Source organism: Gigantopelta aegis, chromosome 3 (genome assembly GCF_016097555.1).
Source record: "Gigantopelta aegis isolate Gae_Host chromosome 3, Gae_host_genome, whole genome shotgun sequence".
Lineage (NCBI taxonomy): Eukaryota > Metazoa > Mollusca > Gastropoda > Neomphalida > Peltospiridae > Gigantopelta > Gigantopelta aegis.
The window spans coordinates 81,812,582-81,829,225 of NC_054701.1; the positions used below are offsets into that span (position 1 = coordinate 81,812,582).

General features: G+C 39.0%; 1 protein-coding gene across 1 annotated transcript; it reads left to right on the plus strand.

Annotated features, from left to right (window-relative positions):
* Positions 1–327: 327 nt before the first annotated feature.
* Positions 328–12,497, plus strand: LOC121366250 (1,25-dihydroxyvitamin D(3) 24-hydroxylase, mitochondrial-like). Its single transcript, XM_041490766.1, has 9 exons — positions 328–986; positions 3,494–3,684; positions 4,490–4,693; positions 6,076–6,209; positions 7,244–7,410; positions 7,830–7,908; positions 9,160–9,319; positions 11,381–11,424; positions 12,049–12,497. Exons 1-9 carry the CDS (start codon positions 559–561, stop codon positions 12,169–12,171), a joined length of 1,530 nt encoding a protein of 509 aa, XP_041346700.1. The 5' UTR covers positions 328–558; the 3' UTR covers positions 12,172–12,497.
* Positions 12,498–16,644: the final 4,147 nt, after the last annotated feature.

Here is a 16,644-nt window from a genome sequence, read left to right on the forward strand (position 1 = left end):
TTTTGTCTTCGCCTCTATCTGTACTAAACATAAGAATCGATTTGATACAGCGGAAGCTAGCATATAAGCTAAACGGAAGACCTTAGCTACTAAGCCTGGACGGGTGGTATATTTACCAGACGCTGATCTAAGGGGTGCTAAAGGGCATACACCATCAAACCTCCACCCCAGCTTTGACGACCCTTCGCGGGGACAAGTTGGTATGAAACGAGTCGGATTTGGGTGCGAATTTTATTTGGGTCGAGTTGAATAGGCTGTGACACATTTTTTTTTTTTTTTTTACAATAGACTTCTTCATATCATTACGAGTTGATAGGACTATGATAACAAAAAACCCATTCAGCTTGGACGAGTGACACATATATAATAATACTTGGTGGATACTGAGTGAACCACATTGTATGCTGTCCTGTGAAAGGAATGACACATAAACAGTATCTACAAAAGTGCGTATCTTTATTTCCTACCATACAGAAGTTAAATTAAATACCAGAACAAGGCTTTTCAAGGGCGTCCCTCTTTTACCGTACTAATCATAATTACCGACGCGGCTGCATCATGCAAGTTTGGTCCGAGATGGCGCGAACATTAAGAACAGCCAACAGATTTCTGCCAGAGATATGTCAGTACGGATGCTTGCAATCACAAAGGCGACAGTCTGCGAGTACTACGGTGGAACATGCTCCAGATACCGTAAAACCTCTAAGTGAAATGCCTGAGATAAAATTGTCAGTGTTTGATATTGCGAAAATATTGGTAAAAGACGAGATGAAACACAACCATGAACAGCAGCTTCAGATAGCGCATGAATACGGACCTATTTACAGGCAGAAGTTTGGTAATTCTTTCGACGCGGTGTTTGTGATGGATGCAATGGCAGCCGAACAGCTTGTTAGACAACTGGGCCAAGAGACGTCCCGTTTGAATGTCCCCCAGTGGGAAGAATACAGGACCCTCAGAGGAGAGGACGCTGGGATATTGTTGTCGTAAGTTATATAATTCTAATCTATAAATACATTTTTGTTATTATAAATGCTTTGATTGGTCCAGAGGATAGCACGTGACTAAAAAACTGCCATTCATTTAAGAATTGAAAGTTATATTTTTGACGTTCATGCGATGATAAACACCAAAACCGTTTTACACACTGTATGAATGGCGTATCAATACACAAATAACACTGTATCAATACACAAATAAGGAAATTTCCTTAGAAAGTTACATTAGGTTTTTTCCCCATCAAATCTCCGATTCATTATAATGATTTACATAAGGTTTTATACATTTTAATTTCCTGAATCAAATGTGGATAAATAGTCATACAATTTAAAATAACTGAACATCAACTGATAACGCAAACAGGGTTTTTTCTCTCAAAAATATCAAACGATAATTAACTGAGAATTGAACGATCTATACACTTCAATGGAAGATTTCTTGTAAAGCGGTTAGTGTAAGAATTTTGAACTAACTAAGGGAGAATGTTAAATTATTTAGAAGATTTATCAATTATTATATTACAATTGCAGTTGTCAAAAGTTGAATTTGTGAAAAGTGAATGTGAAGACTGACATGAAAGGGATAAAGTGGTTTCAGTGTTACTGTGTGTGTGGATTTCAGAGGAAGTTTGTGATTGTGCGATATTCTCGGAAAGGACAGATCGCGTAATTGTGCACGAAGGCGTATGTGTTTTCGCGCGTGTAAGTTGTCGATTTGGTGTTTTTGTCAAATGTGACAGAGCTGCGCTCATGTCTCTGTTGTTTGTTGAGCATTCTCTGCTATAACTTCTAATAGAAGCTTCGTTTTTGTGGCCTGTCAAAGTTAAAGTTTGTTTTATTTAACGACACCACTAGAGCATATTGATTAATTAATTATCGGCTATTGGATTTCAAACATTTTGTAACTCTGACTCGTAGTCATCAGAGGAAATCCGCTACATTTTTCCTAATGCAAAAAGGGATCTTTTATATGCACTTTCCCACGGCCTTTGATCAGATGTGGTGTACTAGTTCGATTGTTATTTGATATACATACATATATATATATATATATATATATATATATATATATATATATATATATATATATATATATATGTAACGGGATTTTTTTTTGACGTTCATGCAAGTATGAACCATAGAACCTGTTACACATTTATATATAATTCCATTTTATAATTACTGTTTTGTAATAGGCGTATGGATTGGTTAAAACGTTATCACGTGATCTAAAAAACCTACGTTCATTCTTCCATGAACGCGTAAACAGCACTTTTTCGGTAAACAAATAAAAACAGAATGTTATTACCGTAACTACTTTTTATCAATTATGTCAACAACGGAATCCCCGAGGATTCCATCGTTTCTATTTTTATACAAATATCGTCTGCACTGTGAGTGACAGTGACAATTCAGGCTTTGAACGACTCCGGTTTTGATCTGAGACACATAGCCTATATGACAAGCCACAAAAACGAAGCTTCTATTAGAAGTTATAGCAGAGAATGCTCAACAAATCAGAAGAGAGACACGAGCGCAGCTCTGTCACATTTGACAAAAACACCAAGTCGACAACTTACACGCGCGAAAACACATACCCCTTCGTGCACAATTACGCGACCTGTCCTTTCCGAGAATAATATCACACAATCACAAACTTCCTCTGAAATCCACACACACAGTAACACTGAAACCACTTTATCCCCTTCAAGTCAGTGTTCACATTCACTTTTCACTAATTCAACTTTAATTAAAGGGACATACCCTAGTTTTTAAACACTAAGGCACATTTTTCACTATTAACAGCAGTTTTTTGATAACTGAAATCATACTTTACTTAGATTTTATTGTTTAGATTATTCATTTTCGTACATTCGAAGTGTTTTGGGTCATCCTGGTGTTTTTAATATCAGAAAATGCATTTCTCATATTTTTAAAAACGCACGTGCGTCTGAGAAGTAATAGTTATGGAGTCGAGTTTTAGTCTGTTTTTAGAGGGTATTTCACCATTTCAAAGTCACAGACTCGTGTTTCACTCAGTTGTAACTTTATTCAAATGTGTTACAGGTTTGTAGATTAACTAAACGTAGTGTTAATTTTCACGGGTTAAAACTAGGGTCTGTCCCTTTAAAATTTTAAAACCTTATGTAAATCATTATAACGCGCTACGCCATTCATACAGTGTGTAAAACGGTTTTGGTGTTTATCATCACGTGAACGTCAAAAATATAACGTTCAATTCTTAAATGAACGGCTTCGAGCTACACCGTCACACTCTCTGCCCTCCTCTCTCTCTTTCTACCTCCCCTCCCCCCCCCCTCCCTCTCTCACTCTCTCTCTCTCTCTCTCTCTCTCTCTCTCTCTCTCTCTCTCAATATGTGTGTGTGTGTGTGTGTATGTGTGTGTGTGTGAATTAAACTCTACAGCTGATTAAACAGTGTATTAGTAATGACGTATTACTAAAGAAACATTCCTTGCCTTTCTTATTTTTATAGCCAGGATGAAGAATGGCGACGCATACGTCGTGTGATGGACAAGCCGATGCTGCGGATGACGCACATGGAGCGCTATACGCAAGAACTGAACCCCGTCATGAAGGACTTCGTCGACCACATAGCGGCGGCGCGGCGCGACGACGGCAGCGTGGACAATCTCAATCACAACTTCTTCAACTGGGCTCTCGAATGTGAGCAATGTTGTTGATGAACTTACGTGACTTACGTGAAAAATACGTACCTAATCTCATAATGCATAATATATGTGTTCAGGAGAGAGAACGCTCGTAGTCCCTTGCAGTCGAATTATGTATATGATAAGTACTGCGATCGTCCGCAAAGGCTTGTGAATATGAGCTTTCGAATGTTAGCAATATTGCTGATGAATTCACGTGACTTCACATATAAAAGTAGCAATGTGACCTTATTATGTCTAATATGTTGTGCTTTCAGGAGAGAAAGAACACTCGTAGATGCTTGCAGTCAAATTATGTAAATCGTGTATACTGCAATCGTACACATTCTCAAGCGCTTATTATCCAGCACGGTCTACTGTTCAAGATAGAGAGCGCTCACCCAAGATTATCCCAAACTATCCTAACTTTTCATTCCTAGCCTAGGTACCCCACTCAAAAACAAAGAAAGAAAGAAAACAAATACCCCAAAAGGTCAAGCAATGGACCGAGCGTTCAGCCTCCTGAATCAGGTTTTATAGGTTCATATAGACTGGATGCAGCGCGTGCGTGCGGTCCGGGTTTACAACAACAAAAATCGAAATTTCAATGAGAGCGTCTAGACTGGATGCGATGCTTGTGACCGCAAAAGGCATGCGGCCAGCCACAGACTCGTTAAACGGCCGCTGACCATCCACCCACACACCCCCACGCACCCCCACCCCCACCCCAACACAAACCAACACCACTGCTTAGCCCTTAGTGTTTAGCCAAAAAGTAATGACAGTTTTTTTTATAGCATAAATGCACTTTTCCTTTTCAGCTATCGCTCTTCTATTGTATCGGAGGCGGTTTGGCTGTATTGACGGATCCAGTGACGCTTTGTCGAAGAAGTTCACAGAATCCGTGTCGACCATGTTTGAACTGAATATGAAGATGTTCGGACTTCCACCCAAATTTATCAGGATCTTTTTCCCCCTCATGTGGAAGAAGTTTGTTGACTGTTGGGATACATTCTTCATCATGGGTGAGTACCCGTTCGGGTTGGGTTTTTTTCTGTCTCCGCCAATGCACCACGACTGGTATGCAAAACGTAACTGCCCTAAGTTTGCTATACTCACACTTAACCCCCAAAAACATTTAACATGTTATATTTGTTTAACATCTTTGACCTGAATCAAAAACATCTATAATTTTATATTTTTAAACGTTGTTAACTACCCCCACCAGGCACATTTGCATGCATTTTAGCAGCAACATGTAATGGGGTGCCGAGACATGCTCCCCCAGAAAATGTGTTAAAAAACCTAAACAAAATTTGCTTGATCAGGGGGCATATCCACCTTCTGCACACGCGCCTGTCTACCCTCAAAACCAAAAACATTTATGATATTATCATTATGTTCTTCTTTTTTGCATGCACAGTACCATATTATTCATTTATAAGTGTTTGGCTACCCGTATATCTGCATTATATATATATATATATATATATATATATATATATATATGTGTGTGTGTGTGTGTGTGTGTGTGTGTGTGTGTGTGTGTGTGTGTGTGTGTGTGTCTATGCGCGCGTGTGTGTGTGTGTGTGTGTATGTTTATATAAATTTATTTATTCTAATTAACATATTTATTGACAATCATCTTGTCACGTGTATATTACAAAATGTTTCAAAGAATACTGAACACCAAATTAAACGCAAACTCAGGGTTATGGTCAGTTTGTAATTAGGATAGGTTCACATCATTACAAACGCCTAATTCTGTGACCAAATGTCAAAACGACCATATTATTATGTTATGCTACGTTCAGACTACCAACTGCCAACAGAAAGTTGGCCAACTCGACGGTTACGTTGTCATTTCTCCAACTCCCGACTTAGACGGGTGCGCTCAGATTGACAGCTAATGGGTTATACGACGATAATCAAGTTGTAAGAGCTCTCAGACTAGCAACTGGACAGTCGTAGAAGTCCTAACGGCAGAAAGTTGGCCACCTTTCTGCTGACAGTTGGTAGTCTGATCCTAGCATCAAACACCAAAGAAAGAAACGTTTTATTTAACGATGTACTCAACACATTGTATTTACGGTTATATGGCGTCAGACATATGGTTAAGGACCACACATATATTGAGAGAGGAAACCCGCTGTCGCCACTTCATGGGCTACTCTTTTCGATTAGCAGCAAGGGATCTTTTATATGCACCATCCCACAGACAGGGTAGTACATACCTTTGATATACCAGTCGTGGTGCACTGGCTGGAACGAGAAATAGTCCAATGGGCCCACAGACGGGGATCGATCCCGCACCGACCGCCCTCAAACACCAAAGAGCTGTAGCTTAAAATGTGCTGTGATGTGGTTAAAGAAACATTCCTTTCCTTTGAAACACTTGTACATACAGGCCGGCGGTGCGTGGAGGAGACGAAGACATTACAAGACGAAGGGATCCTGTCTTCCATCCTCGCCCAAAACCAGCTGACGGAGATGCAGGTCGTCTCCAGCCTCACAGAGACCATGATGGCAGCCGTGGACACGGTAAAATAGTTACGTTGGTTCATTGTTCCATGGTATGCGCTCTCCTGTGTATAAGAAAGTGTAGTACAACCGTTTCTTGATTCCCATCTCTCATCCTTGGAATAAATGTCGAATTAACCAATGTTAGACATCAATAGATGCAATTTAAAATGCACCGAGGTGTCATAAAACACAGTTTACCTTCTTTTCCTTTTCAACCTCAAATCAAATTGTATCCTCTTTATAGCACTATTGTTCAAGATGATAACGTTTTCATTGTATGGGTCTTTGTTCCGACTGCTAACTTCCCCACATTACTTTGACAGACCTAATGTGATTAAAATGAAAGAACTCCACCGAGGCCGGTTTATACTGAGGATTACACTCCAGAATGTGCAACATTTCATTTCATTTCAACTTATTTTCGTGCTTATATCCAATTAAGGTTCAAGCACGCTGTCCTAGGCACACACCTCAGCTATGTGGGCTGTCTGTCCAAGACAGTGGCTTAGTTGTTAATTGTTAGTGGTTAGTGAGAGAGAAGAGGGTGCAGTGGTCTTACACCTACCCATTGAGTCGTTAAAACACGCTCTGGGTGGGAACCGGTACCGGACTGCGAACCCTGTACCTACCAGCCTTATGTCCGACGCCACCGAGGCCGGTAGAATTCTTAAATATGTTAGTAAACTGAGAAATGTATTAACATTATAAATAGCTACTTGTTCTCCTGAAAACCTATTTTACTGTTCTAGATCTTCTAGTTTTAAAATTTGTATTTATTTATTATGTCACTGGCGTAGGAAGCGAGGGTGGGGGTGGGGGTGGGGGGTCAAGAGGGTATGTGCCCCTCGCTTTGTAGCAGCAACGATGGTTTTTATATATTTATACATGTATTTATATATATATATATGTATGTGTGTGTGTGTGTGTCCCCCTCCAGCCCCAACTTTGCGGCACATTCCTACGCCCGTGTGTGTGTTTATACTACAGACTCCTGCATATTTGGCGTATACATGTATACAAACCTTTGATGCTGTTCATCTTTTGTTCTGAAGACCTCCAACACTGTCCTGTGGATCCTGTATGAGCTGGCACGTCACCGGGATATCCAGGAGAAGCTGCTGAAAGAGCTGAATGACGTCATCCCACCAGGACAGCAGCCGACCTACGAGCATATCAAACAGACGCACTACCTCAAAGCGATAGTACGCGAATCACTCAGGTATAAAAGTTAAAATGGTTTTGCTAAATCACTATTGTGACTTTCAAAAAAGGAAGTGCGATAATTACTATGTTTTTGACACCTATTGGTTATTGGCGACCTTGTTAAGACATCCCTTTGACTCCCTTGTGCTGAGATCCGATTTTTTAATATGATCATTGTTGTGTTGATCCTTTTTAAGGGTCAGAGAGTTGTGTGAATCTGTGGCCTCTGATTGCCATAGACTATGGATAGAAGATAGCTATATCAGCTTAGCACATAAAAAAGGTTTAACGATCACATAAGATTTGCGATATTTTGTATTTTTAATCCGAGGGTTTTGCCCCTTCCTTCCAGTTTCAAAACCCATCATTCTTAGTATGACTATACAGATGTATTAAGAACATAATTATTTATTATATGTTTTAACTTACTTGCAGGATTCATCCAGCGGTAATTTCAATCAACCGAAGACTCTCCCATGACACCGTTATTCTTGGGTACCAGGTGCCAGCAGGGGTGTGTACTTAAAATATTTATATTACTGTACCATGATGCATAGCAGTACAACATTTTAACCGTAAATCTAACTGTATATTCTATAGTGTTTTCCAGTCCAATACCTTAAGTTGTTAATCATACCGAGGGCTACCGATTAGAAGTGATTATATGTAAAGTCATTTTCAGATTGCATTTTAACGTGGAAAACATTCTGAAACTTCCGAGGGAGGGGAGGAGGGAATTAGTTTTATTATCTATTTACTTTTTCGGTGGTGGCGTTAACTTTTGTGTTATGTATATCGAAAGAAAGAAATGTTTTATTTAACGACGCACTCAACACATTTTATTTACGGTTATATGGCGTCATACATATGGTTAAGGACCACACAGATTTTGAGAGGAAACCCGCTGTCGCCACATAGGCTACTCTTTTGTTATGTATATCGTTAAAGTTTCGTGTTTAGTTCTATTTTTCACAAACTAAAAGTCGTATATCAATGAAACTTGGTTAATAGTTGCGCCTATGAATGTTTATCTTAATGCGGTTTTGAAAATAAAATTTATTAAAATTAAAATTTTAAATATATACTGATGGAAAGAAATAAGGGAACACATCGAATTGTAGACCAAATTTAATTCACTACTTGCGTAGTAATGTCTGTATTTCATACCAAGTTGTAATGTGGTATTGAATGTCTGTAGTGTTGAATGTGCTGTCTATATGTTCCCAGTCAACTTCTGACAATATCAATTGATTTTAATGCAGTCATTATTTCTTGTTGCTATCTGTGTGATCCTTTATTTCTTTCCATCAGTATATAGTTTTGTTTTATTAAAAAAGTTTAATTTTTAAAGTTTTTTAAAAAATATATAGAGAGAGAACTTCACATCCCTCCTATTACATGTTTGTTCCTCAAAATTAGAATAGATAAAAAAAAAAAAGCACTGTCAATTTCGTAACGAGTGGACGTAACAAGCTTTGGTTACCATTTTGCTATATTTTAATATTAAACTAAACATAACATAATATTATATTATAGTTTCCAAATTCTAAAGCTGCATAAAACTGTAAAGGTGCCAAATTCTAAAGTTACATGAAACTGTAAAGCTATCAAACTCTAAAGCTGCATAAATCTAGTTGCATTGGACATTTTAATTTTACGTAAAATAGCTAAGATAATTTTAGTAAATAAAAGTCGGTACATGCATTGTCTATTTATCGCTTATGTGTTTATTTATTGCCTATGAATCTATGTTAATTTTTCACAGATGCATGTTATGTTATTTGGCTATGGCATGTCACTGTCCGGTGAAGTGTTCGACAATCCGAAAGAATTCCGCCCTGAACGCTGGCTGAGGCAGAATCGAACAAGCTCTCTCGCATCGTTCGCTTCCATGCCGTTTGGCATTGGAGCACGAGGCTGCTTAGGTGATGATAAAATACCCCAAAGATATATCATACAGGGCCGTGTCTACCCTGCACGGGGGTGGGGGGGGTGGGGTGCTAAACTATTATTGGGCAAAACATTTTTTTTGACATTTTTCTGGGGATAGTTACCCCTGGACTCCCCACTAGGCGAGGCCTGTAGAAACCGAGGGTGAGGTGGGTGGGCACACACACCACTTGAGGACGACAATGGGTTGTGCCCCCCCCCCCCCCCCCCCCCCCACACACACACTTCAGATATGATTTTTACTGGCCAGTACATACAACCCTCCATCATTAAATAAACAAAATACATCACAGCAACAATAAAACATGACAATACACAGTATTATATAGGTCACTGTGTGTGCAATTACAAAAGACTACAAGTTCTTTTAGGTCAGTCCCGCGAGAAATATAATACATGAATTAGTAAAAAATATTGCTGATTCAATCATTCTTTTCAACTTATTTTTGAGCAATTAAGGTTCAAGCACACTGTCCTGGGCATACACCTCTATCAGCTATCTCGGCTGTCTGTCCAGGACAGTGCGCTAGTTGTTAATTGTTAGTGGTTAGTGAGAGAGAAGAGGGTGTAGTGGCCTTACACCTGCTCATTGAGTCGTTAAAACCCGCTCTGGGTGGGAGCCGGTAAACGGGTTGCGAACCCTTTACCTACCAGCCTTATGCCCAGTGGCTTAACCACGACACCTCAGAGGCCGATCAATATCGCTGAGTCATAGCCTCAAGAAATGTAACACTAGATCAAAGTAAGATCAAACCTGCAGAAAGGATAGCCTGGTCGAGTAACGCCACTAATTGTTTAGTAAAAGGGCTGGCTGAAGTTGTTTGGTCGGGTTTACTGGCGTAGCCAGGTGACATGGGTATCAATCACAAGTCTTTTTCTTCTTTTTTTTCACCACCACCTTATATATCTACCTGTCGCCCCATAACACGACTCACCTGGCATGGACAGAACTCTTTGGCGAAGTCAGAGGTTGTGCCCACGACAGGCATGCTTGAACAGTTTTCTGATGGAAGCATGCCAAAAATTACCCACACCCACACAACACGACTCATAAAACCCTCGCCACAGTAATGTTTTTCTATATATATATATATATAATGTTTAAACGGGTCTGTCAAAGTTGTCTAATGGCGGGTTTCCACTAAAAGTATTTATTAACCTTTCAGATGTAAAGTTAAAGTTTGTTTTGTTTAACGACACCTCTGGAGCACATTGATTAATTAATCATCGGCTATTGGATGTCAACCATTTGGTAATTCTGACTCGTAGTCATCAAAGCAAACCCGCTACATTTTTTTAATGGAGCAAGGGATCTTGTATTATGCACTTTCCCACAGACAACAAAACACATACCACGGCTTTTGTCCAGTTGTGGTGCACTGAATGGATCCAACGAGGTGGTTCGATCCTGCGACGCATGCACCTCAAGCGAGCACTCAACCGACTGAACTAAATCCCGCCCCTCAGATGTAAAGGTTATACCTGCATCTACATAAATGAGGATGGGACGTAGCTCAGTAGTATTTAGTGTTTGGTCGGTCTAGGCTCGATCCCCGTCGGTGGGCCCATTGGGCTATTTCTCGTTCTAGCCAGTGTACCACGACTGGAATATCATAGGCAATGGTACCATTATGTCTGTGCAACCGTGCGTTTAAAAGATCCCTTACCTCTCTAAGACTATATGTCAAATTTCCTGAATGTTTGACATCCAGTAGGCGATGATTAATAAATAAATGGGCTCTAGTGGTGTCGTTAAACAAAAACAAACTTTAACTTCATGCTTACAAATGAATTACAACCAAATAATTTGATTTACTAATACTAGTAATAGAGATAAACTAATTTGATTCGAAATTTTAAACGACTAACATTGGTTTATTATTGTGTGGGTTTAAAAAAATATATATATATATATATTGAAAATTGGTTACTGTTTAAACAATAAATACAACTACATGTACTTTTAAGTAGCAAATGTTTTATTAAATGTGGAGTTTTGCTATAATTGTTTTTCATAAACATAATTTGAATTTCAGGAAGACGTGTTGCGGAACTAGAGATGTATCTAGTTTTATCACAGGTAACCCACAACATTTTAGTGTAGATTGAAAATAAAATTAGCCCAATATTTAATTTATATTCAACAATTTTAGAATAGCAATACTCTAATCAACCATACGATGATCGATTTTTACGTAATCAGATGCCGATATCTTGTTTATGTTTCGTGTTTTGACGGTAGCAAACGAACTCAAAGACGTCTTTTCTTTATGTTCTCCCTTCTTTCAATATTTATTTCTGTTCATATTTAAATTGCATAAATATATTACTATAATGACGTTATTGTACTATGATACGGTCTAGTAAGTTATATAACTTGTGCTGAAACCATTTGTGCTGTACATATATACAACTTTTTGTCAGTATTCAAAACGTCTTTTGTATCAAATGGCCCTTAAAGCTTTTGTAGATAGATTACTATGCCAGTTTTGAGTGACAAATATCACGATTTCGGTCCACGTTCTCCAATCACGAGAACAATCACGAGAGAGAGAGAGAGAGAGAGAGAGAGAGAGAGAGGGGGGGGGGGAGAGAGAGAGACACACAGACAGACACACACAGACAGACAGACAGACAGAGAAACAGAGAGAGAGAGGCAAAATACATCTCTTCAAATTTGATTTTAATATATCTTTTTAAACAGTTGATTCGGCGTTTTGACGTGGTTCTCACGGACCCGGAGCCACTAAAAGGACTTTCACGGATACTGGTGGTCCCAGAAAAACAGATCCCTGTCATCTTTAAAGACCGCAGCTCAAGTATATAGGTATCGGCGTGACACCACCCATGGATATTCACTAGGAAACAGATTCTGCAGACGTCTTCAAGATTGGGTGATCTATTTTGTATGAACCAGTGTTCTTCCTTTGACGCCAACCGGCGTTTTAAAATGGCTTCTGATTAATCATTCTGGGTCTCATAAAAATACACTGTTAAGCATGGCAGAATTCCGCTTCTTAGCTGTTTAGTTACTTTTAAAGGGACATTCCTGAGTTTGCTGCAATTTTTAAGATGTTATCGACTAACAGACTTTTTGACGACTGTAATTAAAAAAATTGTCGCTGTATATTAAACATGTTTCTGATCGTTCTAATATTTGTACTAGGTTAAATTTCATTTTATTTCCTAAAAAAATAGTTTTTCGTACGTACGAAATTATTTGAAGACAAAATCCAGTTTGGGCTTCTTAAAAATATTAAGACAACCAGAAACACATTGAAATACAGACACTGATATTCTAAACAAGAAAAATTATTTAATATGTAAGTTTAATCGTAGAAATATCTTACAATGCAGCAAATTCGGGAATTTACCTTTAAAACACTTTTATAGTTTCCATTAACAAACGATGTTACAGCATGAGAAAGTAATATTATAGATCTAAATATAAAAGCTAAACTATTTTTTCATTGTTGTTAGTATTACTACTAAAACTCGATGATGATGATGATGATGATGATGACGATGACAATGATGATGATGATGTTATATCAGTTACTAATAAAAATCAGTTTTGGCAAAGATATTTTACTTCATAAATATAACATTTATAATCAATGCATTTTATGTCTTTGTGTACAAACATAATCACAGTTGTACACAATGTGCAAATGAAACCTAAACCAAAAATTGTACACAGCTAACAGTGTAATATTATATATACTCAGGTCCATATTTAACATACGGTGTAGCCCGTACTATTCCTTATCCATCCATGTGTTATATAGTCTATTTTTTCTTCTTTTCTTTTTCTTTAGTTTTATTGTTACTATGAAAATGTCATATTCTGTTTGTATGTTCTTGTAAAATAATGTCATCAGTACAACTGTCCAATAATAAATTTAAATTCAACACAAATACATGTACAGTCAAAGCTGTAACCCGGTGTAAGCATAATTATATAAATGTAAACTCATTTGCTAGTGATGTACAATGTTATGTAATATTCTATGTTATATGTATTGTTTATATACTGATAAAACGAAATAAGGGATCACACCAACACTAATGACAAAGTGCAACAAAAACCCTTATTCATATAGTCAGGAAATCGACTGTGATTCTGACATTCAGTCACACATCACATATAAATTTATATTTTATACAGACATTATGACGCTAATAGTGAATTAAATTTGGTCTGTAATACATGTACCAAGTGTTCCCTTATTTTGTCGCTCAGTATATATATATATATATATATATATACATGTACCATTCTCTGTACATGAACATTATCATAGTCTGTATATAATAAAGCCTATCTTATGCTTATGAACTGTATTTTTGTGTATGTTTTTATATATAAATAAATGATTTGTGTAAAGATAAATAAACAAAATCATTCAACTATCGATGGTAATTTTTTGTTTCTTTGGCTTCAAGCATGGATGGGCTGTTCTCCAAGACCATAAACAACAGACCATTGATGTACTCGTTTAGACGGACATTGTCCTTTTCCAGTATTCTAATTTTGTGAAGCATTTCATCCTTGTGCTGCGCATCCACCTTCGACATTTCAACATGCACGTCTGCATCTAATATAGAAGAATATCGTCTGCTGGAAAGCGGGGTGTCTGGTTCTAACGCAGACGAATAACGTTTACTGCAAAGTGGGTCATCATGTTCCCTTTTACAATGACAACCAGTTTTCTTATTAAAGAGATAAGAACAACTGGAATTGAATCTATGATGTTCTGTGGGGCATTCTTCCACAACAAGGTTCTTTAAACCCAGAATATCTTGAAGCGCCAAACACCTTGACTTATAAACACAATTCTCTTCAGATTCTGCACATTGCTCCTTTAGTAAGTTAATCGTGCGTGACTGTCGTTTATATTGATGTAACAAGTTTTCTTGAAGTTCTAGCTTCTCTTTGTTTAGTACGTCCAATGCTTTCTTCAGTTCAACATTGTCACTCTCCGTGACATTTGACCTCGCAATACCACTATCCAATGATTGGTCCGCTAAAGTGTTTAATTCCGATATTATGACGTCACTGGTAGTAGAAAAACCCGACGACGAGTTGTACTGTCTGTTATACACGTTCAGCGAAGATGACGTTCTCGGTAACCCGTGACCTAATGCACATCTTCTGCTTCGTGGGATGTGTGCTTTTCTCGGCGCGTGCGTGAAACACGTATCGTCTGGCGACTCGTCAGTAGCGTCACCTGATGATCCGGGTTCTTGGTCTCGCCTGCTCGCCAGAAAGTTCCTGTTTGGTCCCGGGTAACTGATCCTCCGTGTTTCTTTCACTATGTCTATTTTGGCGGGTTCAATTCTGTCAGTGTGTGAATCGTGACAGCCATCATATGTATGTTTCTTCTTGACCAATCCCAACAGGCTGATAATAAATTTTAAAATAAATGTCAACGAAAACATGATCAAACTTTTACACATTCTGAACATCTTGCTCTGCTTTATGCTGTCTTGGAGACAGTTGTAACCAAATCCTCACAAAAACGTCCACCGACTGTTTCTAGTCTGTTCAAAATATACCAGTTCATGTTTGTAATAGTTCAGCTGAAACAGGTACTGTGATCTTCCAGCCGAATAACCATCCAACTCCACAAACAACGTCCAATTCTTAGTTCTTAAAAAATGCACCCGTCCATGTTATTCGTGGTCAACCGTAGACCTAAACGAGGGCAATGGTATGTCATGCGCATAACCGTGTGAACGCACAGACAACAGAGATACCATCAGTGTAAGAGTTATTGGGATGATTCCACGCTGGAGTTGCTTCTAGGCTTCCCGATCAGCCGTCATTTATTAGTGTCAAACACCGACAAACGACGCCTTAGGTTTTGAGTAACCAATCAACCTCCCGAACCAGTCAAACGGGAAAAACATTACGTAATCACATTCACGTAATAGGGGTGTACGGGGAAACCTGATATGGCAATCGCGTTTTGACGTCTATCCACTTTCTATGCAGCTTATTTGTTTTTTCGTTAGCAGTTACATTAATGAGACAATGAAGAGAGAGAGAGAGAGAGAGAGAGAGAGGGAGGGGGGGGGGGGGGGGGAGTAGAGATTAAAAATGAGGAGAGAAAACTTGCTATCGTATAGAATAAGAAAGAGAAAGTGAGAAACGGATACAGATGGTTTTGGTTTTGTTTAACGACACCACTAGAGCACATTGATTTATTAATCACCGGCTAATGGATGTCAACGATTCGTTACTTTTTACATATAGACTTAGAGAGGAAACCCGCTACATTTCTCCATTAGTAGCAAGGGATATTTTATATGCACCATTCCACAGACAGGATTACATGTGGCGCATTGGATGAAACGAAAAATAGCCCAATGGATCCACCGACGGGGATCAATCCTAGACCGACCGCGAATCAAGTGATTGTTTCACCACTGGGCTAAAAAGTAAAGTTTGTTTTATTTAACGACGCCACTAGAGCACATTGATTTTTTATCTTATCATCGGCTATTGGACGTCAAACATATGGTCATTCTGACACTGTTTTTTAGAGGAAACCCGCTGTCGCCACATAGGCTACTCTTTTACGACAGGCAGCAAGGGATCTTTTATTTGCGCTTCCCACAGACAGGATAGCACAAACCATGGCCGTTGTTGAACCAGTTATGGATCACTGGTCGGTGCAAGTGGTTTACACCTACCCATTAAGCCTTGCGGAGCACTCACTCGGGGTTTGGAGTCGGTATCTGGATTAAAAAGCCCATGCCTCGACTGGGATCCGAACCCAGTACCTACCAGCCTGTAGACCGATGGCCTAACCACGACGCCACCGAGGCCGGTCCACAGGGCTACGTCCAGCCCTAAACGGACACACAGACACAGCAAAGATAAAAGGCCGAGGGAGAGTATTGGAGGGGTGGACTGGACACTGACCGTATAATAAATTATACTAGTCAAGTCAAACAGGTTTTACATGTTCATATCCACTCAAAGTTCAGGCATGCCCACCCTGGGTACAGTCTCTGGTATGACCAGTGGCACGACACAGGGTACAGTCTCTGGTATGACCAGTGGCACGACACAGGGTACAGTCTCTGGTATGACCAGTGGCACGACACAGGGTACAGTCTCTGGTATGACCAGTGGCACGACCCAGGGCAGGGGGTAAGTTGATGGGGAATTTTAAATATATTTATACTGTCATAATTTACATATAGATATGCTCTTTCTCGACCAAGTGTCGAAATAACTATATACAGGGCCGTACCCTGATCAAAGTCGGGGGGGGGGGGGCACTACTTT

What these genes read in the sequence shown, in the direction of transcription:
- LOC121366250 (XM_041490766.1), top strand. Translation starts at nt 559, where the DNA reads ATGCAAGTTTGGTCCGAGATGGCGCGAACATTAAGAACAGCCAACAGA. An exon ending in GACGCTGGGATATTGTTGTC is followed by an intron (nt 987 to 3,493) that starts GTAAGTTATATA and finishes TTATTTTTATAG; the next exon opens with CCAGGATGAAGAATGGCGAC. An exon ending in ATAGTACGCGAATCACTCAG is followed by an intron (nt 7,411 to 7,829) that starts GTATAAAAGTTA and finishes ACTTACTTGCAG; the next exon opens with GATTCATCCAGCGGTAATTT.